This window comes from Pelophylax lessonae (genome assembly GCF_965119305.1).
Source record: "Pelophylax lessonae genome assembly, chromosome: 3".
Lineage (NCBI taxonomy): Eukaryota > Metazoa > Chordata > Amphibia > Anura > Ranidae > Pelophylax > Pelophylax lessonae.
In genome coordinates this window covers 507,092,684-507,115,542 of record NC_138770.1, presented here as the reverse complement: position 1 = coordinate 507,115,542, position 22,859 = coordinate 507,092,684, and the positions used below count along the sequence as shown (strand labels likewise).

Genomic DNA, 22,859 nt, shown 5'->3' with positions numbered 1-22,859 from the left:
ACCTGTTTACAATTACAGAGAAGGTATTGTGCTAAAATGATTTCTCTCGCTCTAACACTCATGGCGATACCTCACGTGTGGTTTTTAATACCGTTTACATATGTGAGCACGGCGCGACTTGCATATGCGTTCGCTTCTGTGCGTGAGCACGGAGGGACAGGGCGCTTTAATTTTTTACATTTTTTTTTTCCTAATAATTTGTTTATTTTATTTTTACACTGTCCATTAAAAAGAGACATTTTTGATCACTTTTATTGCTGTCACAAGGAATGTAAACATCCCTTGTGACAGTAATAGTCAGTGACAGGTACTCTTTATGGAGGGTTCCCTCCTCTGCACCTAAAAAAATTACAGCATTCAAAACTTCCCATCCCACTCCTTGTTATGATAATCGAGTGGCTGCTCAGCCGCATTGGTTGTCATTTCAAGAAAGCTGACCTTTGGCTCTAAACAACCGTACGGGGTTGAAGCCTCTAGCTTCAGGCATCACCCTGGTACAACCCCCTTAAGCCGAAGCCGCATATTTGCGTTCCGCCGGCGTGAAGGGGTTAATAGGGCATAGGTGTCACATGATTATTTATCCATTCTTTTAGAACTGCTAATGATATTATTGCAGATGTAGAAATCCTGTTTGTAGAGTACATTTGAATGAAAAGTGTTAATTATACAACCACTTCATTTTTCAGAAACATAATAATGATTTAAAGGGGGTGATGAATGGACTCATTTAGCAATATTGTAACATTTCACATTAGACTAAATTCCTAATGTTGACTTTTATACCTACTATACTGTATATACTAGTGTATCCATATGGTAGTAGAAACTTTGTTTATTGATCTAATCGGAAAGATAATTCTATGCATGTATTTATTTATTGTAAATTTAAAGGAAAACAAGGTGTTTTTATGAGTTGATGTGCTTTTTGCTATAGGAGCATATTTTTTTAGTTAAATATTTTTAAAATCTTTTTAAAAGATTTACCTGCAGTTTATAATGCAAGTTAATGTTTTGGGAGTGACATCACTGCTTTGTAAATGTATGTGGTATTACAATTCTCTTTTTCAAATGATAATATAGTTATATAATATTTTATGAAATGCAGTGTGCCCTTTTATTGCAATGTATGGTACATTTTTGTACATTAACTGTGCATTTATTTCACAGTTGAGAAAATTGGAAAGTTGCTTTTGGAAAATGGAGCCCAAGATTTATTTTTGCAACTTCAGCTGGAGTGTGGATATTTGTCTCTCTATTACTATGAATACAAGAAGGCAAAAGAATTTCTCAATCAAGCTAAAGAAATGGCAAGGTTAAAAATAATTTTAACGGGTAAGACCCTTTTTTATAGATTTTATTTCAAGTTGGTTGAAAATTATTTGAATCACACATAAAATTTGTTGAGGGAGATGCATATTCTGTGTCAAACCATGAGCAGATTTTTATTATAGACCATATGTTTTGATAGTCTTCCCATGTATAAACTTGACTCGAATTGGGAAACAGGTGATATCTATTCCGCTATGAATGGAAGGTGCTATCCTTTAAAAGGCTGTATTGGTGTGTGTATGCAACTCTCTCCCCATGGAAACAGAGAGTTGAGAGATATCTGAACTGTCCATATCTGTCAGATTAGGCCTTCATTGTAGATGGAAATGTTTCTTTAGAGCAGAACTAAAGCCTCCTCATTATACGTGGATGTTTTGCAAAACTGCAAATTGGAAATTAAAAACAAATGTACATTAATCTCCTGGCTGCAAGTACAGTCATGTAAAAAAGTATATACACCACTTGAAAATTGTTGCCTTTTTCAACATACAGTGCCTTGCAAAAGTATTCGGCCCCCTTGAACTTTGCGAACTTTTGCCACATTTCAGGCTTCAAACATAAAGATATAAAACTGTAATTTTTTGTGAAGAATCAAATACAAGTGTGACACAATCATGAAGTGGAACGAAATTTATTGGATATTTCAAACTTTGTTAACAAATAAAAAACTGAAAAATTGGGCGTGCAAAATTATTCAGCCCCTTTACTTTCAGTGCAGCAAACTCTCTCCAGAAGTTCAGTGAGGATCTCTGAATGATCTAATGTTGACCTAAATGACTAATGATGATAAATAGAATCCACCTGTGTGTAATCAAGTCTCTGAATAAATGCACCTGCACTGTGATAGTCTCAGAGGTCCGTTTAAAGCGCAGAGAGCATCTTGAAGAACAAGGAACACACCAGGCAGGTCCGAGATACTGTTGTGGAGAAGTTTAAAGCTGGATTTGGATACAAAAAGATTTCCCAAGATTTAAACATCCCAAGGAGCATTGTGCAAGCGATAATATTGAAATGGAAGGAGTATCAGACCACTGCAAATCTATGAAGACCTGGCCGTCCCTCTAAACTTTCAGCTCATACAAGGAGAAGACTGATCAAAGATGCAGCCAAGAGGCCCATGATCACTCTGGAGGAACTGCAGAGATCTACAGCTGAGGTGGGAGACTCTGTCCATAGGACAACTATCAGTCGTATACTGCACAAATCTGGCCTTTATGGAAGAGTGGCAAGAAGAAAGCCATTTCTTAAAGATATCCATAAAAAGTGTCGTTTAAAGTTTGTCACAAGCCACCTGGGAGACACACCAAACATGTGGAAGAAGGTGCTCTAGTCAGATGAAACCAAAATATAACTTTTTGGCAACAATGCAAAACGTTATATTTGGCGTAAAAGCAACACAGTTCATCACCCTGAACACACCATTCCCACTGTCAAACATGGTGGTTGCAGCATCATATTTTGGGCCTGCTTTTCTTCAGCAGGGACAGGGAAGATGGTTAAAATTGATGGGAAGATGGATGGAGCTAAATACAGGACCATTCTGGAAGAAAACCTGATGGAGGCTGCAAAAGACCTGAGACTGGGACGGAGATTTGTCTTCCAACAAGACAATGATCCAAAACATAAACCAAAATCTACAATGGAATGGTTCACAAATAAACATATCCAGGTGTTAGTCAAAGTCCAGACCTAAATCCAGTCGAGAATCTGTGGAAAGAACTGAAAACTGCTGTTAACAAACGCTCTCCATCCAACCTCACTGAGCTCCAGCTGTTTTGCAAGGAGGAATGGGCAAAAATTTCAGTCTCTCGATGTGCAAAATTGATAGAGACATACCCCAAACGACTTACAGCTGTAATCGCAGCAAAAGGTGGCGCTACAAAGTATTAACTTAAGGGGGCTGAATAATTTTGCACGCCCAATTTTTCAGTTTTTTATTTGTTAAAAAAGTTTGAAATATCCAATAAATTTCGTTCCACTTCATGATTGTGCCCCACTTGTTGTTGATTTTTCACAAAAAATTACAGTTTTATATCTTTGTTTGAAGCCTGAAATGTGGCAAAAGGTTGCAAAGTTCAAGGGGGCCGAATACATTCGCAAGGCACTGTATTTGAACAGGAAGGTATTTGATCATGATTCGAATGCTGCCTACAGATAATGGTGATATATATTAACAAATGGCACATAAACTTGATATGGCACATTGATTCTAGTAATCCAAATTAACAAAAATTTAGATTTGTAATGCGAAAAAGTAGGTATTCCACTATATTTCAAATCCTTGAAATTAGAATCCAGTGTACAGATTAGGTGCCTATGATTAGGCCTTCATTAGGAAGTATGTAAGCAGAATCTGCCCTTTAAATTCTGGTGTCCTCTTTGCTAATGGCATCATGCCAAGATCAAAATGTTTTAGATGCCTATGAGTGTGGCAAGGTATTTCAAAAGATCACCAAATGTCTGGAAATATTTGAGCCCATCAGTTTAAAGCCTAAATATTTTCTAAAAACCCCAACATTTAATTGTGGAATTTTCAGGTAACTCTTGCAACAGGTGTCAAAGTCCAAGTATCTACAATCAGAAAAAAATGTATCACATGAATCTGCATGGTAAATGTCCTAGAAAAAAATATGTTAATAAAAACGTTTAGAGCAAAAATACAGTTTGTCATTGAATATATAGGCAATGACCAGGCCTTTTGGAACAATGTGCTGTGGATAGAGTTGTTGGGCCACAGTACCAATAGATATGTTTAATGCAAACCAAAGATGGCATTCCTTAGGGGCCTGGGCAACTTGTAGTCATTAAGTCAACTATCAATTCTGCATCTTATTCAAGTGTGCTTGATAAAAGCGTAAGGCCATTTCTTCAAAGTGTTAAAGTTAAGCCAGAAATCAATCTTTCAGCACAATAATAATTTTGAATAAAATGTACAATTTCACCAAGGAATGTCTCAAAACCCTGAGTTAGACTTTCTGGTAACTAATTTTCTAGGAAGTCTTCCAGGGCAGCCTCTGAGACCTAGGGCTCCTCCCCCTGGAAAGGAAACACGTACCCCAATTAAAATAAAAGGCTGTCCTCCAGGACCACACCTCAGTATTACCAGGGACTGTAGGAAGGCAGTAGAAGACAAAACTCAATCATCACAGCATGAAAATTTAACGCCAGAGAAACACATGGAGGGGGGATCCCTGCTGTCCTGGAAGACTTCCTAGAGATTGAGTTACCGGTGTATCTAACTCAGGTTTTCTCCAATCGTCTTCCAGGACAGCCTCTGAGACAATGCACAAGAACTTATCACTTAGGGGGGGACCACTGCCTGGAGGACCTTACGTACAAACGCTGGATCTTTGCTTGTAAGCAGATCCAGGCGATAATGTTTCGCAAAGTTAGAGTAGCTGGACCTTGTAGCAGCTTGCATATTTGCTTTGGCGAAGCACCAGCTCTCTGCCCATGATGCTCACAAGACTTTGGTTGAGTGAGCGTTAATAAATGGAGACTGAGTCCCCTGCCAGCTATAACATTCAGCAATAGCTAATCTGATCCATCTAGCTATGGTGGACTTAGATGCTTTTTGACTTCTGCGTGCACCTGCAAAAACTATAAATAAAGAATCTGACTTTCTAAACTCTTTACAACTCTTGATATAGCACAAGAGATCTCTTCGGACATCTAACCGACTAAACATTTCCTCTTGCTTACTGGCAGGTGAGGAATAGAAAGTGGGTAATATAATATCCTGAGACTTATGAAAGGCCGAGGATACCTTCGGGAGAAATGCATGATCTATTTAACCTCCCTGGCGGTATGATTCTTTCCAATTTTATGTGCTGAAAGCGGTACCATTATTTTGCATGTAATTCTTAAGAATGAGCTGCCCAAACCAACTATTTACATAATATTTTTTTTTTTTTACATCTCGGGTATGATATCTCGGGTATGATAAATTTTGAAACACAAAATCATAAATTATAATATAATAAATGTCTATAAATAAGTTAAACTATGTATGTATGTGTGTATATATATATATATATATATATATATATATATATACACATTTACATATATATATATATATATATATATATATAAATATATATACACATTTACATATATTATATATATATATATACATATATATACAGTAAAACCTTGGATTGCGAGAATAATTCGTTCCGGAAGCATGCTTGTAATCCAAAGCACTCTTATATCAAAGCGAATTTCCCCATAAGAAATAATGTAAACTCAGATGATTCGTTCCACAACCATTTATTCATAAATCCTTCAGTTTATAGTCCATATAAAAAGATTATAGCATTGCGATAGGTTGTGTAACCATAAAATGTCCATCCACAAATAGCCGCTTCCACAAGGGGATTGGAACCAAAATCCATCAGGAGCTACAGGGTATCAAAGAGAAGAGAGGAGCCTCTAAGTGATGCAATATGGCTCCATTTAATGAAGGTACAACATTTAGCAACTCACAAAAACAGTCACATCTAAGTATGCAGGCATCCGGGGTAAAGCTGTCCACATAGACCATCTTCTGCACCGCCGGCTGCTAGTCTGTAATCCTGACCTGGAAAGGATGACATAGATGGCAGTGTGGAGGATGGTCTATGTGGACAGCTTTACCCCTGATGCCTGCATCCTTAGATGTGCCTGTTCCAATCATCAACCATGTGAGTTGCTAAATGTTGAACCTTCATTAAATTTAACCATATTGCTACACTTAGAAGCGCCTCTCTTCTCTTTTATACTCAGCTGTGACTTGAGGCTACTTGTATATTAAGACATCGCTTGTATATCAAGTCAAATTTTATTTTAAAGTTTTGCTTGTCTTGCAAAGCGCTCTTAAACCAAGTTACTCTCAAACCAAGGTTTTACTGTGTATATATATATATATATTTTTACCTGTGTGTATGTGTGTATATATATATATATATATAATGTGTGTGTGTGTGTGTGTGTGTGTGTGTATATATATATATATATATATATATATATATATATATACACGTGTATATATATATGTGTGTGTGTATATATAAGTACAGTACAGTATATACAGTATACATGTACAGTAAAAGTGCAAGAAAGGGCACTGGGGGGCAATCTAATGTGAATTTATTCTATTTTGCAATGTATCAGTGTGTTTGGTGTGTTTTACTTTGAATTTGCCGCCGGTTCCACCCGCCTGCGTGCGTCACGTCGCAGGAGACGGAAGCCGGGCACACAGAGCATCGGGAGAAAGATCTGCAGCCGCACATCGCCCGCATACATCGATGGATCCCCGTGACAAGGTAAGTAACCCCTCTACCAGGATCCAGTGAGGCTTCTGGCGGTACCCCGAGTGTGGCTCGGGGTTACCGCTTTTGGCGCTGAAATTTATCCCCGAGCCACACCCGGGAATACCGCTAGGAAGGTTAAGGACTACTCTGTCCTTGAAAATAAATAAGATGGCTCCCTACTGGAAAGAGCCTGTACCTCACTGACCCTTAATGCGGATGTAACCGCCACCAAGAGAATCGTTTTTAGGGTTAGCCATTTAATAGAAGATTCCTCTATGAGCTGAAATTGGCTTCACTTTAATGCCTTAACTACCAGAGAAAGATCCCAGGCTGGACAGGATTTAACTGCTACTGGTTTAGATTTGGATAAAGGTTTAAAGAAATTCGATACAAATGGATCCTGCTGTGGAGGTGTCTGAAGAAACACTAAGGGCCGCAGCTTTAATGTGCTAACAGAGAGCCCCTTGTCAGCCCCCTCCTGGATAAACTCCAAACTATTGGGATATATGGGATTCCATGGCCTTATTTATCCCGTGTCCTTATTTATCCTGGGGGAAGCGTGACCTGCAGGTCACGCCATCAGAGAGGACACAAGGGGTCATGCTTCCTTAAGCCCTGAAGAAGCAAAGTCAAGCGAAACGCGTTGGCTGTACAGGGACCATATCCATCTTTTTGACTGAGACTCCACCATCTGGTTACCTACCTTGTGTTCCTCAATTTTTAATTATATGTGGTATATGTATGTGTGTTTTTTAGGCATCATGTCCTTATGCCTTTTTATAACTACTAGTTAATAAAATGTGTTTTAAACTTTACCATTGTGTGGCGTTGAATGATTCGACCATCTCATTTGAGCCCTGAAAACCCCACCTTTTGTCTATTTTTGGTTTACTTTAAAAGCCCCTCTAACTTTTTGGCCATCTTCTCACCCAGTACGGCTGCACCCTTCCCATTTAGGTGCAATCCGTCCCTGCCATAGAGCCGGTGGCTGACTGAGAAGTCGGCCCAGTTCTCCAGGAACCCAAAACCCTACTTACTACACCAGCTCCTCAGCCACTTGTTAACTTCCCTAATCTCCCGCTGCCTCTCTGGTGTGGCTCGGGGTACAGGTAGTATTTTTAAAACTACTACCTTGGAGGTCCTACTCCTCAACTTAGCGCCTAAAGCCCCGTACACACGTACCGATAGTCGGCCGCAAATATTCAGCCGCCGACCGATCGGCCGATTGTAGGCTTGTTAGTATGATGCTTCCGACAGCCGACAGCGCATTTTCGGCCAAACAGAATCTGTTGTGCAGGCATTAAAATTTTTGTAGGCCAACACCAGAACGGCCGATTGTTCGCCAGTCAGTACAGAATTTGGCCGACAATCAGCAGATTTGCAAGACTGGGCATGCTCAGAGAAGTAAAAAGACACGGAAAGTTAACCATCACATGACATCACTTCTGCAGTCGGCTGTTGTTGGCCGACAAAATTCGTGTGCAGTCTTTTGCACTTTTCAGCGGACAGGACAGCCCTGGACAAAAGACGGCCGATCGTTCGGCCGACAATCGTTACGTGTGTACGGGGCTTTAGTCCCTGAAATCGTTTAGGACTCTCCATCTTCCTCTGCCTATGTCATTGGTACCCACGTGTACCATGACAGCTGGGTCTTCCCCAGCCCCACCCAATAATCTGTCCACCCGATCCGCGATGTGCCGAACCCGAGCGCCCGGTAAACAGACTGTTCGGCGCTCACAGTCTTTGTGACAGATTGAACTGTCTGTCCTTCTAATGATTGAGTCCCCTACCACCAGCACCTGTCTTTCCTTTCCCTTTCTCCCGGCCTCACTGGAGACGTTCTTCCCCTGGCAGCTAGGGGCGTTGCTCTGCTCCAGCAATGCTTGTCCCTGACTGGTTTGCAAAACATCATGCAACGGGGCATATCTATTGGGGTGCTCCAGCCCAGGACCGGCCTCCTTGCCTTGTCCCCTTCTACCCCTCCTAACTGTCATCCCTCTACTCTGCTCTGATGCCTGCACCTCCATTACTCCACCCACCTCTGTGCAGGCCCCTGTCTGCGCCTGATGGGTACGATCCCGGCTCTCCTTCAGTATGGACATTCGGCTCAGTGTTGCCAGCTGCTTCCCTAGATTCAGGACCTTAGCTTCCAGGGAAGTAACGTGCTTACATTTTGCGCATTTGTATTCACCCTCGATCGCATGATCGAGGAACGCATAAATATCACAAGATGTACACCGAGTCGCATCTCCACACCCGCCGGGCATTGTACCTACTAATCTAATCTAATGGGGATTCAGTAATTTAAGTCTAATATTGTGTGGCTGTTTCCTGGCTTCCTAACTCTACCTTCTCACCCTCTGGCACTCTGCTACACTCACTTGACACTCAGTCGCACCACACTCAGTGTCACCACACTCACAGTCGCACCACACTCAGTCACACCACAATCACAGTCGCACAGTCACACTTGAATTAAAGCTGAAAAGTCTGCACTTTAAATTCATTTGGATTGTTTCGTTTTAATTTTGTTCTGGTGGCATACAAAGCCAAAAGTAGGAAAATTGTGCCTGTGTCCAAATATATATGGACCTAACTGTATGTACAATTTCCGAATACTACACTGCAGAAAGACATAATTAGAAGCCATCTGTACCTAGAATCCAGGGTGCTCAGGAGCTCCATAGTCTGGGGCACACTGTTTTTCAAAAGCTCTGACTAACCTCTTGCACTTCACTATTTATCTCTTTCTCTGATTAGTGGCCTTTACCATTAATAAGATATTGGGGGAAGTGTGCCTAAACATTTATATAGAAGAGCTCCCGAGGTTTTAAGGCTTATGTGGTGCTCTGTCAGCTATATGAAGGCACTTCAAGGTTCCTGCTATTCTTGCCCGCCTGCTGTTTAGGCAATATGGCAGATAATTTTCTCTCCTATATAAAAGAGAACCAGTCAGAAATTAGCATTTCTAATCAGATAATGGAGTGTATGCTAATGTTACTACCCTGGCAGTTAATTTACAGAAATTGCCCTCATGGTCCTTTAACATAAACTCCCCTAACAAATTGTTGTACCAGTGGACAGCATTAAACTACTACGGAAGACTTTCATTGAATGTTTTCCAACAAAAATAATCATGCTCTCAATCTCTTAAAGTCAGTGCATAGTAAAAGTATGTTAAAGTATGGCAAATGTTGCTCAAACATCTGTTCACACTAGCCCTTATATGTCAGGAAGTTTACTTTCTCTTGCAGTCTTTTCTTTTGTGTTTGAAAGATATGCAGATGAATGTCACAATTTTCCCTCTTCCAATCAAAGAACTCCTTGCATTCTCTGAAAAGAATGCAAGATATTTGTGAATGGAAGAGGTGCCGAGCGAGTAACCTGCTATGGTCCGTGTAGGCAGAACTGTAAGTCCCAGCATCAGACATTCATCACCTATTGTACTGTTGGGGGTAAATTCGAAGTGTTTCTTAAATACAACATCATATAAAAATTACACATGATTCATTGGTGGTAATTTATTCCTACAGTGCAAATGTCCATAAATAGTCTTTGACTGGAGTTTAGCTTTAAGCATATTTAAATGATAACATAAATTTTGAATTTTTATTGTGCATAGTTTTTAATTTGGCCAAAGGTCACCCTTCAAAAGACTTCACTTGAAACAGAACTGTCTATTTTGAGTAACAAGAACCAAAGGCTTGCAAGTATACAAACACTGTCAGCGCTCAAAGTCACAAAAAAGAAGGAAAAGTTCCATAATGTTTGTGTGATGACTAGGGAACATCAGAAATGAGGTGGATATAAGACTCCGGCAGCTCCTGGAAAATCTGGGTTGGATGCCTCAAGAACATGCAAAGGAAAAAAACAGCAGGACACCAGGTTATAACCATATTTTTACTTGGTTTTAACCTGGCACCCTGCTGCTCTTTTCCTTTGCATGTCTATTTGGATTGAATGGTAATATATGAACAACTCCCCCACCCCCACACTGGTCAAGATTAGCAATTTAATCTCCCAACCTCATTTACCATGTTAGACATTTTATTTATATTTCCCTTTCGTTCATTGACGGACACAGCTCCATAATCTTCTTGGCCATTGGGTTATGCTGTGAAGATTGGGGGGGTACAGCGCTTCTTGGAAGTATTAGAGAAAACTACGGTAAACTCTAATAGGGGTATAATCGATCTAAAATAAAACTGTGTATCTCATTTGTGTAACCATAAACTTAATATAAAGTGCATGAGTGATTTCCATAAATTATAATGGACCATATAGAAATATATAGTAAACGTGTAAAAATGGGTGACTCAATAAAAATTATATACACTCTTATCTCAATAAATATTTTAAAATTATGTAATCAATAGATAAAGTGCTCAGTGCAGATCATAAACCATTAATGACAATGGTCAAATGTGTAAACATTCAAGTGCCAGGTGAAGTATTAAGTGCATCAACTAAATGTGCATATTATTATACAGTCCTTTATAAATGCTGTAGAAAGCTCCAACAGTTCCAGAATGGGAAAGGGGGGGGGGGGATGTGCTCCAATAGTGTGTCCAAAAAAAGAAAAATAGCAAAAAGGGTTTTATGCCCTCCACCTCAAACGGTGTAAAGAAAAGTGTGGTGCTTCTTCACCTCGTGCCCCTTTAGGTGTACTAAACTCTCACCTCCGAATATCTTATTACACGCCTTTTAAGCTCAGACCCCGGGATCCTCTCCACTCTTTGCCTGTCTGCAAATGGTCCCTTGGGTAGATCGATTCATATAGTGGGCCCAGTGGCCAGCGACCCTCGGAAGTAAAGTGCTTACAATAGTGCAATATTGCCAGAAAAATCAATTTTATTGCCAAATCGATCTATTTTATGATCTGCACTGAGCACTTTATCTATTGATTACATTATTTTAATATATTTATTGAGATAAGAGTGTATACAATTTTTATTGAGTCACCCATTTTTACACGTTTACTATATATTTCTATATGGTCCATTATAATTTATTGAAATCACTCATGCACTTTATATTAAGTTTATGGTTACACAAATGAGATACACAGCTTTATTTTATATCGAATATACCCCTATTAGAGTTTACCGTAGTTTTCTCTAATACTTTCAAGAAGCGCTGTACCCCCCAATCTTCACTACAAATTTCCTTTACTGCATGTTTTTTTCAGTAACGGTACATGCGGCATCGAGGAAGGGTTTATGTAATTCAGTTATTTCCTTGGACAGCGCGAGACTCCCAACATAATACTAATGGGTTATGCTGCCCCCTACAGGAGTAGGACGCTAGGCAGGAAAAAGCTTTACCACACCTATGGGGCAGTTCCAGGGGGTATACTCCCACTTCCTGCTATAGACATTCTGTTTTTTTCTGCCTAGTCAAGAGTAAGGACCTAGTTCCTTGCTGGGATCTCCTTTTCAAACAGATTTTTTTCCTCTTTTAATATTTTCTGTTCCTGTGAGAACTACAATCAACTGCTGGACTGGGTGACAGACTGGATATTCTAGATCCTTATGGTCTCCCCAGTCCGGCCAGTGAGCGCGACCAAAACTCACCTCTGCGCTAGGTCGGTCGTGACATAGCCCCACTGGACAGGGGCTGGCCGGCAAGTTAAATGTCTAGCGAGTACTAACACGACCCAGTCATGGCCTGAGTCGCAGCGTGCCTCTGGCCCGCAGCACCCTTCTTACGACGGTGCGGTTGTCTGCCTGGAGTGATGCCCACCTAGTTCCACAGTATGGTAAGTAGTGTCCCCCCTCTCCCTTTTGCAGGTTTCGGGGTAGATGTGGGCCCCTCCTTGGGATGGTGGGACCCCCAGGTTCCCCTCCTACTCCCCAGCCCCTCTAGGGTCACCGTGGGTTTCCGTACCCCCTCATTCCCTCTCTGGAGGTTCTAAGTTGGCTTTTACCATATGTTCTAAAAGGGGGCTTCCTTTGGTGCTGCTGCTTACTAGTCTCTACGGGGGTTACAAGAGGGTCCTTCATCACCCTGGGGGTTAGTGACCTGGGCAGGGGGGTCCTAAGGGCCCCTGGCTGTTGTGTTGGGCTGGGGAAGCAGATGGCTTCACATCCCCGGGTCAGCGCTGCATGTGGCCAGACCTGGCCATAAAATTTAGGCCACGTCTTGTGGCCTACCGGGCAGGCACTATTTGGGGAGGCCTCAGTGAGATTAGCTGAAGCCACCACCCTCCATTTGGGCATCCGCCCTCTCCCCCGTTCCTGGGCGGTTGGCTCCGGCGGGCTCCGAGCCCAGGCGGCGGGAAGCCCTCAGATATTTAGGCCGCGGCTTGCGCAATAATAGGCCATAGATTGTGACCTACTGAGCCTTCGGCCCCCGGTGAGTGTCCTGTGGCCGCCTGCCTCCCCTTGGATGGGATCTGTGCAGATGGGCCTCCATCAAAATTTAGGCCGCGGCTTACTAGGCCATATGGTCAAAGGTCAGGTTCCTCCTTTCCCTGTTAAGGCGCATTCTACGTGGGCACTTAGTGCATGGGCAGCCATTTTATATGCTTCCCCATTGAGAATGTATAAGCGGCCATTTTCTTGAGGTCCGTGGGATGGGCAGGCATGTGGCATGGCTTGTAATGATAGAGGCAGAGCTTTTTCCGCTTCCTGTGCAGACAGTGTTAGTTTTGTTTTTACACTGATCAGGCTGGATGTGGTCTGGTAACGTTCATGGGTTTCCCGGTGGGTTTTTTTCCTCTTCTGCTCTGTTGTTATTACATAATAATCAGCGATTGTGAATTCGCAGTAACAGCGGTGGGACCACGTTTTTCACGGTCTTAAAGGGACATTACACAAATTTTTTTTGATTTGAGCAATGGAGTCCCAGGATAAAAATTCACCTGCAGACCCCCTGGAAGCGACTGCGGGACCCTTCACAGTAGCAGCCAAAAATTGCAGGTTTTTTTTGCAAACCCTGATGTCAAAAGTGTATTTTGTCATTTCTGGTGCTGCCAGCCGCAAACGCCCTCCCCCCTCCCCTCCATCAGCAGGGTCTTCAAATTCTGTGACAGATATGGTCACCACGGACGCAGACCACCTTGAGGGGTCGGTGTCTTCACGTTCTGACGGTGAAGAGGACCTGTCCTCTTCAGCCGCCGTGCAGGAACGCGCATTGGTGTAGGCCCTGATAGTTTCTGTTTGGGAAACCCTAAAATTGGCTGATGAACCTACAGCGTCAGATACGCAGGTGTCTTTTGGCTCTAGCAAATCCCGTAAATTGGGCAAGGTATTCCCTTGTCCAGAATTGTTTTATACTATTGTGGATGAACAATGGCGATGCATTAAGCACATGTTGGTGGGGCCTAAGCGGTTTGCACGCCGTTAGCCTTTTGTGGAGGCGGTGTCCAATTGGTGGACTGTACCGCTGAAAGTGGATTCTCCCTTGGCCAGGTTGAATAAAGTGACTGGTACCGGTGGAAGTGTCTCCAACCTTTCCAGGTCCCTTGGATAGACTTGTGAAATCGTTGTTTCGCCATTTACGTGTGGTAGCAGGACACATGTTAAAGGCTACCTTTGTGAATGTTTTAGTAGCGCAGACTGCTACTGAATGGGTGAAGTTACTGAAAAATAACTTGGACGGCAGAGCTTCCCCCTGCGGTACTGGAACTAATAGACCAGTTGACCCAAGCCACTCAATTCACCACCACCACAAATGAAAGCCTTTTACCTCAATCTCTGACCCAAGAATCAACCAGGGTCAGATGCAGCTTTACCCCACAGGGGTCAGAGGGTCTCCCAGGACCAGGTATCACTCACCCATAGGAAGAGATCCCTTGGTGTTAGCGAGGGTCAGCAAATTTTATAGGAGGAACTGGAGGAGGACCAAGTCATTTTATGCCAAAATCAGGTTGGAAGACTCCTGTTTTATTCTGTTTTCAACTCTTTTTAATTTGCCACATAATAAAACTTCCACTATGTGGCAAGTTAAAAAGAGTTGAAAACAGAATAAAACAAGAGTCTTCCAACCTGATTTGGGATCTCTTCCTATGGATGAGTGATACCTGGTCCTGGGAGACCCTCTGCTGCGCTGCCTACGATTTCTCCTACCATCCTTTGACCCCTGTGGGGTAAAGCTGCATCTGACCCTGGTTGATTCTTGGGTCAGAGATTGAGGTGAGAGGCTTTAATTTGCGGTGGTGGTGAATTGAAGCACGTTCACGGAGGTGCCGCGTTGGACATCTGTGGGATTATTGGGCCTCCTTTATCACTATTCATTTTATATCACTTGGACACATTACATTATTTATTTGAGCACTTTTTGGATTTTTCCATCTGATATTTGAATATTTTTGCATATTGTGGGTATTTTGTGGGTATTTATTACACATTCATGTTTATTGCACATTTAGGTTCTGGCGCAGCACTATCTTGGTTATTTATTTAATTTATTGTGGAGTGGGGAACACAATTAGTGTTAGCAGCCGAACACTATCATTTTGTATGTTATTGGAATTACTGTGTCATTGTATTGTTTGATATTTTACATGAATTATTGCGCTGATAGATTTGTTCACTAGTATATCATTAGAATAGGCAGAGAGGTGAATTGTATGATCCCATATATTAACCAATTAGTGAAAAGGTATGTAAATTCATAGACCTGCGGGTGTATATACACGATTCACAAAAATAGAATGCAGTGACATGAAACATTGAAGACGAAACAAGATAACATATATACAAACAATTGCTACAACCGGCCGGTGTATATAAATGTCATATCACAGGGGCAAAATTTGAATTTCCACAGCTTCTGCCGTATTACACCTATAAATAGGGAAATTCCCCTGGCAAAAAAAGTCCCCCTGGAAGTTCGGATGCAAATAGGAAGTCCATATATTAATCACAGTGCAGTGTCAAACTAGCAAAGAGTCTAGTAGGAGAAGAACGCATGAATACCACTATAATTATAATTCCTGAATCCATAGTTCTTTACTAAGGTTCCATAATTGGAATGCAGCTGATTAATGATGCAAAAGAACTTGGTAATTGCTGGCAAATGACATCAGTAAGTAGCGTGAGTGGTAGTAAAATGTTCTATGCTCTTCACAGCGATCACAGAGAAACAGATTGTACGTAATTAGATACATATGTGTCAACCACACTGTTCCAACTGAAACCATGTATCATGGAAGGATTAGCACATCAGTAGCATGTATATAGATGCAACATTTGTTGCTTTCCTTTATAAACAAGAGAGGCATATAATGACTGATGGTCAGTGGCGGCTGGTGCTCAAAATTTTGGGGGGGGGGGGGGGGCAAGCGCAAACAGAAAAATGTAATAGGCATTGCTTTGCGGCAAAAAACGCTGTAAAAAATTGCGTGACTTTGAGGTCACAAAAGTGTGAAAGGGGCCTTCAGTAATTAAGGTATAGTGTGCCCCCTTTCAATGCAGAGTGACCAGCGTGCCCCCTTTCAATGCAGAGTGACCAGCATGCCCCCTTTCAATGCAGAGTGACCAGCATGCCCCCTTTCAATGCAGAGTGACCAGCGTGCCCCCTTTCAATGCAGAGAGACCAGCGTGCCCCCTTTCAATGCAGAGAGACCAGCGTGCCCCCTTTCAATGCAGAGAGACCAGCGTGCCCCCTTTCAATGCAGAGTGACCAGCGTGCCCCCTTTCAATGCAGAGAGACCAGCATGCCCCCTTTCAATGCAGAGTGACCAGCATGCCCCCTTTCAATGCAGAGTGACCAGCGTGCCCCCTTTCAATGCAGAGAGACCAGCGTGCCCCCTTTCAATGCAGAGAGACCAGCGTGCCCCCTTTCAATGCAGAGAGACCAGCGTGCCCCCTTTCAATGCAGAGAGACCAGCGTGCCCCCTTTCAATGCAGAGAGACCAGCGTGCCCCCTTTCAATGCAGAGAGACCAGCGTGCCCCCTTTCAATGCAGAGTGACCAGCGTGCCCCCTTTCAATGCAGAGTGACCAGCGTGCCCCCTTTCAATGCAGAGACCAGCGTGCCCCCTTTCAATGCAGAATGACCAGCGTGCCCCCTTTCAATGCAGAATGACCAGCGTGCCCCCTTTCAATGCAGAATGACCAGCGTGCCCCCTTTCAATGCAGAATGACCAGCGTGCCCCCTTTCAATGCAGAATGACCAACGTGCCCCCTTTCAATGCAGAGAGACCAGCGTGCCCCCTTTCAATGCAGAGTGACCAGCGTGTCCCCTTTCAATGCAGAGACCAGCGTGTCCCCTTTCAATGCAGAGACCAGCGTGTCCCCTTTCAATGCAGAGACCAGCGTGTCCCCTTTCAATGCAGAGACCAGCGTGCCCCCTTTCAATGCAGAGACCAGCGTGCCCCCTTTCAATGCAGAGACCAGCGTGCCCCCTTTCAATGCAGAGACCAGCGTGCCCCCTTTCAATGCAGAGAGACCAGCGTGCCCCCTTTCAATGCAGAGAGATCAGCGTGCCCCCTTTCAATGTAGAGAGATCAGCGTGCCCCCTTTCAATGCAGAGAGATCAGCGTGCCCCCTTCAATGAAGAGAGATCAGCGTGCCCCCTTCAATGAAGAGAGATCAGCGTGCCCCCTTCAATGCAGAGAGATCAGCGTGCCCCCTTCAATGCAGAGAGATCAGTGTGCCCCCTTCAATGCAGAGAAATCAGTGTGCCCCTGTGCCCCCTTCAATGCAGAGAGATCAGTGTGCCCCTTTCAATGCAGAGAGATCAGTGTGCCCCCTTCAATGCAGAGAGATCAGTGTGCCCCCTTTGAATGCAGAGAGATCAGTGTGCCCCCTTTGAATGCAGAGAGATCAGTGTGCCCCCTTTGAATGCAGAGAGATCAGTGTGCCCCCTTTGAATGCAGAGAGATCAGTGTACCCCCTTTGAATGCAGAGAGATCAGTGTACCCCTTTCAATGCAGAGAGATCAGTGTGCTCCCTTCAATGCAGAGAGATCAGTGTGCCCCCTTAATGCAGAGATCATCGTGCCCCCCCCCCCCCCGAGACCAGTGCGCTTACCTGCAGCGGCGGCGGCTTCTCCTCAGTCCCCCGGTGTCTCCTCAGTCCTCCCGCCTCCTCCTCGGCCAATGGCATGGTGTTTGCTTTTCGGCCAATCAGAAAGCAGGTCTCGTACCCGCTTCCTGATTGGCCAGGAGGAGGATCCGTGTGACAATAGCGAATTTTCATTACTAGAGGTGAAAAACATTCCGGTCATTCTGGTGGCTCCAGACTGGCCTCGCCGGTCATGGTACGCAGACCTGATAAGGCTGGTCGCCGATAACCCCTTGGAGACTTCCTCTCAGGGAAGATCTGCTGTCTCAAGGTCCGATCTTCCATCCTTCTTTTGGCTTTTACGGCATGGCTGTTGAGAGTCAGGTGTTGAGAGATAACGGTCTTTCTGACTCTCTGATTCCTACACTCTTGAAGGCTAGGAAGTCAACTTCCAGGAAGATCTACAATCGTACCTAGAAATCGTACATTTCATGGTGTGAATCGCTGAAGTTGCACCCTAGCTTGTTTTCGATTGCTAGGGTTTTGGCCTTTTTGCAGAAAGGGGTTGATCAGGTGTTAGCTTTGGGTACTATCAAAGGCCAAGTTTCAGCTTTGGCTATATATTTTCAACGCCGGTTAGCCACGCATGTCCTAATCCGGATTTTTATCTAGGGAGTGCGCCATATGGCTCCTCCGAGGCGATCCCTGTTACCTCCGTGGGATCTAAATCTGGTGTTATCTGTTCTTTCAAAAGCCTTTTGGAAAAATTCGGGAGATTTTGCTGCTTTCTTTGTCTCAGAAGGTTCCCTTCATGGTGGCGTTCTTGGATCACTTCTGCCCGCAGGGTATCTGACATGGCGGTGTTGTCTTGCCGCTCCCCTTATCTGGTGGTACAGAGGGAACAGGTGGTACTTCGACCTAATCAGCCGTTCCTTCCTAAGGGGGTTTCTGATTTTCATCTGAATAAAGACATTGTGTTGCCTTCACTTTGCCCCAAACCTCAGCATCCTAAGGAGTATGCCTTGCATTCTTTGGATGTGATTCGGGCGATCAGGGTTTATTTAAAGAGCACAGAGTCTTTTAGAAAATCAGACGCTCTTTTTGTCCTTACTGGTGGACCTCATAAGGGATTGGTTGCGTCTGCTGCGACCATTTCCAGATGGATTAGGCAGACGGTGGTACAGGCCTATTCACTGAGGGGTCAGGTTCCTCCTTTCCCAGTGAAGGCTCATTCTACTAGAGCGCTAAGTGCCTCTTGGGCTTTTCGCCATCAGGCATCGGTGCTACTTGGTCGTCTGTGTATACGTTCACAAAATTCTACAAGGTAGATGTGTTGGCATCCGCGGATGCTTCTTTTGGCCGCAAGGTTTTGCAGGCTGCAATTTAAAAGAGAACTCTGTTTAGTTTCTTTTTGAGGGTTCAATTTTTTTCCGGGGAGCTCCAGTTGTTCCTGGTCGAGTTCCATTTTACCTGGTTGGCTAAGTTTAGCCATTATGGACTTACATTTTGTTTCTGTGTTGTTTGCCACCCCTCATAATTATACTGCTTTGGGACATCCCTATAAGTCATCAAGATAAGGAGCTGCGTCTGTTGATGACCGATAGAGAAAACTGGATTTTTGTAAGAACTTTCTGTAAAATCCTTTTCTCTGAAGTTCATCGACATACGCAGCCCCCGCCCTCTACTTCTGAGGTATGGGTTATTTGTCTTCCAAACACTGCTTGCAACTAAACTATTTGATGATAGCAGAGTCTGAGGGGTTATGCCTGCAGGGACTGCCCCCATCGGTGTGTTTTTTTTTTCCTGCCTATTCCTAGAAGGAGGAGCATAAATAACCCTATGATTCATGAAGATGAGGAGCTGCGTCTGTCGATGAACTTCAGGGATAAGGATTGTATTTTAATTTCTTATAAAAATCCATTTTTTTGTCCTACCATAAAATCCTTTTCTCTGATGTTTGACGGACACAGCACCCACTCCTCTAATGAGTTATGTTATTTTTCTTCTGACACTGCTTGCAACAAAACTGAATGCCTATAGCAAGAAGAGGGAGTATATCCCCTGGGACTGCCCCATAGGCATGGTAAAGCTTTTTCCTGCTTAGTATCCTACTCCTGTAGGGGGCAGCATAACCCAATGGTCAAGAAGATTCTGGAGCTGTGTCCGTCAATGAACATCAGAGAAAAGGAGTTTACGGTAAGACAAAAATCCAATTATTTTTTTCTCAACTGTAAGTCAAGTCATGCAGTAGAGTGCTTTATTCTACTCAATTATTTTCTGTAGGCATTTGAGAACAGTGGGCTTGATTACCTGCTTTGGCATGAAACTGAGCAAAATAATGATGGCAACAGAAGAAAGCTCCATCTGGCATAAGTTTCTTTTGGAGAACAACAATGGGATATCAAGCCATTGGGTGTTACAGACCCATAGGGTGGCTGTAAAACCAAGAGGGGTTTTTTTTTTTTTAACTTATCTTTTAAATAAAAAGATATAATATCATCAGTACAACATATACTTTACATTGCCATAAGCACTGTGACACCTGGATTGGAATTAATTTACTTTTATATGGATCTGACAGATTATTCTAATTAGTGTAAGATTTATAGGAAATTATTATACATAATAAAGTTGAATTGCTTCTAAAATATTTCACATGGTATGTTAAAACGAATTTGTATATCTGCATGTCAAGGTCTACAGTTTGCCAAACACATTTCATTTCAGCAGTGGATAATCAAAGCGTTATCTGTAATTCACGGCTGAAGTCTTTAAGACGGTTGATGTTAAAATCACTATAATTGATTGAACATAATTGATAGAGGAGATGTCTGCGTCAAACATTAAAATTGACAGTCGCAGGTCCGATGGAACAATCTGTCAGGATTGGTATTGGAACAAAGGCTAATCCTGAAAGCCTTCATTTGAGAAATAGTTGCCATTAATATGTTTTGCCCTTAGACGTGTTATGTCGTCTAATCCTCGTCAGCAGTAATCTGTGATGCTGACGCATCTTACTGTCTCTGCTTTTCTGTCCTTAGGTTGTACATCATTCAGTATTATCCAGTGATGTCTTGAGTTTTGTTATAATATATACAGTATCTCACAAAAGTGATTACACCCCTCATATTTTTGTAAATATTTTATTATATCTTTTCATGTGAAAACACTGAAGAAATGACACTTTGCTACAATGTGAAGCAGTGAGTGTACAGCTTGTATAACAGTGTAAATTTGCTGTCCCCTAAGAATAACTCAGTGCCGGCAGTACTCTTACAACCCCAGACCATGACACTCCCACCACCATGCTTGACTGTAGGCAAGACACACTTGTCTTTTTACTCCTCACCTGGTTGCCGCCACACAGGCTTGACACCATCTGAACCAAATAAGTTTATCTTGGTTTCATCAGACCACAGGACATGGTTCCAGTAATCAATATCCTTAGTCTGCTTGTCTTCAGCAATCCGTTTGCAGGCTTTCTTGTGCATCATCTTTAGAAGAGGCTTCCTTCTCGGGCGACAGCCATGCAGACAAATTTGATGCAGTGTACGGCGTATGGTCTGAGCACTGACAGGCTGACCCCCCCACACCTTCAACCTCTGCAGCAATGCTGTTACCATTCATACCTCTTATTTTCCAACGACAACCTCTGGATATGATGCTGAGCATGTGCACTCAGCTTTTTTGGTTGACCATGGCGAGGCCTGTTCTGAGTGGAACCTGTCCTGTTAAACCGCTGTATGGTCTTGGCAATCGTGCTGCAGCTCAGTTTCAGGGTATTGGCAATTTTCTTATTGCCTAGGCCATCTTTATATTGAGCAACAATTCTTTTTTTCAGATCCTCAGAGAGTTCTTTGCCATGAGGTGCTATGTTGAACTTCCAGTGACCAGTGTGAGAGAGATACACCTGAGACCTTGTAACACTAATGAGTCACATGACACCGGGAGGGAAAATGCCTAATTGGGCCCAATTTGGACATTTTCACTTAGGGGTGTACTCACTTTTGTTGCCAGCAGTTTAGAGATTAATGGCTGTGTGTTAAGTTTTTTTGAGGGGACAGCATGTTTACACTGTTATGAAAGCTGTACACTCACTACTTTACATTGAAGCAAAGTGTAATTTCTTCAGTGTTGTCACATGAAAAGATATAATAACATATTTACAAAAATGTGAGGGGTGTACTCACTTCTGTGAGATACTGTATATATTCTTTTTTTTTTACGAAGTCTGAGTAAAAAATGTAATCTGCTTAAGGCTTTTTTTTCGGTGTTGCCAACCTACCAGACTGAAATTTACTGCCACGACACCCAAAATGTACTGCAACAGCCAAGTTTTTACTGGCATTTCAAAAATTTACAAAACTACAGTTTTAAGTGCAAATTTCATTATTTAGGCTACAAACAAGTACAATATGCAATTACCTATGTGATTTAGGGTAGATATTAGCAAAACCTGGCAAAAAACATATTTCCTATTTTATTTTCGATATAGTAAGTAAGCAGTACAGGGACAGGACTCGACAAATTAGAATAGGCAGCCAAACATGAAAATGACTCTCGCAGTGACACTGACAGCAGTGTGCAGCAGCACAGAGGATGACACCTCACCGAAATGACACGTCCCCTCCTTAGTCACAGTGATCATCTCTGTCCACACCTGGTGGTCCCTTCAGTCCACTCCAGTTCAAACAGCACTGAGAGGTCCCGATTCTGGCTTGCCTTGCTCCTGTCCCTCAGACCCGCACATGAGGCTCCAGCTGCTGCGTTCGGCTCCCTTGGACCATGATATCACATGACACACTCAGGCATATGCAAGACAAAACCAGAGAAATTCCCAGCTCAACTCACCAACCAGTTTGCTTACCAACCAAATTAACCTGTCTTAACAGTATGCGTTAAAAACAGGGGTTTAGTTAGCACACATTTGCAAACGCATTCATAAGCTGCAAGGGCATTTTCACGGCACCCTGTATTACCTGCAGTCCTAACTCCTGTAAATTTATGAGAGTCTCCATAGTGGAAGCACATGCATTCTAATGGCCCCTGCCCCCACCTATAACTGACCTTCACAGCAAGGAGCACATGGAGGGGCAATGCATGCAAGACAAAACCAGAGAAATTCCCAGCTCAACTCACCAACCAGTTTTCTTACCAACAGAATTAACCTATCTAACAGTATGCATTAAAAAAACAGGTGTTTAGTTTGCAGACATTTGCAAATGCATGCGTAAGCTGCAAGGCCACATTACAGTTTGAGTTGCTTGTGCATGCATTTGCAGTGT

At 42.9% G+C, this 22,859-nt stretch overlaps 1 protein-coding gene across 1 annotated transcript in view; it reads left to right on the top strand.

The window, feature by feature from the left end:
- The window catches only part of TTC27 (tetratricopeptide repeat domain 27), a 747,788-nt gene that overhangs the window by 196,335 nt on the left and 528,594 nt on the right, over positions 1-22,859 (top strand). The window contains exon 7 of the mRNA XM_082252288.1: positions 1,168-1,332. Within this exon, the coding sequence (XP_082108414.1) occupies positions 1,168-1,332 (165 nt within the window). The remainder of the gene's footprint in view (positions 1-1,167; positions 1,333-22,859) is intronic.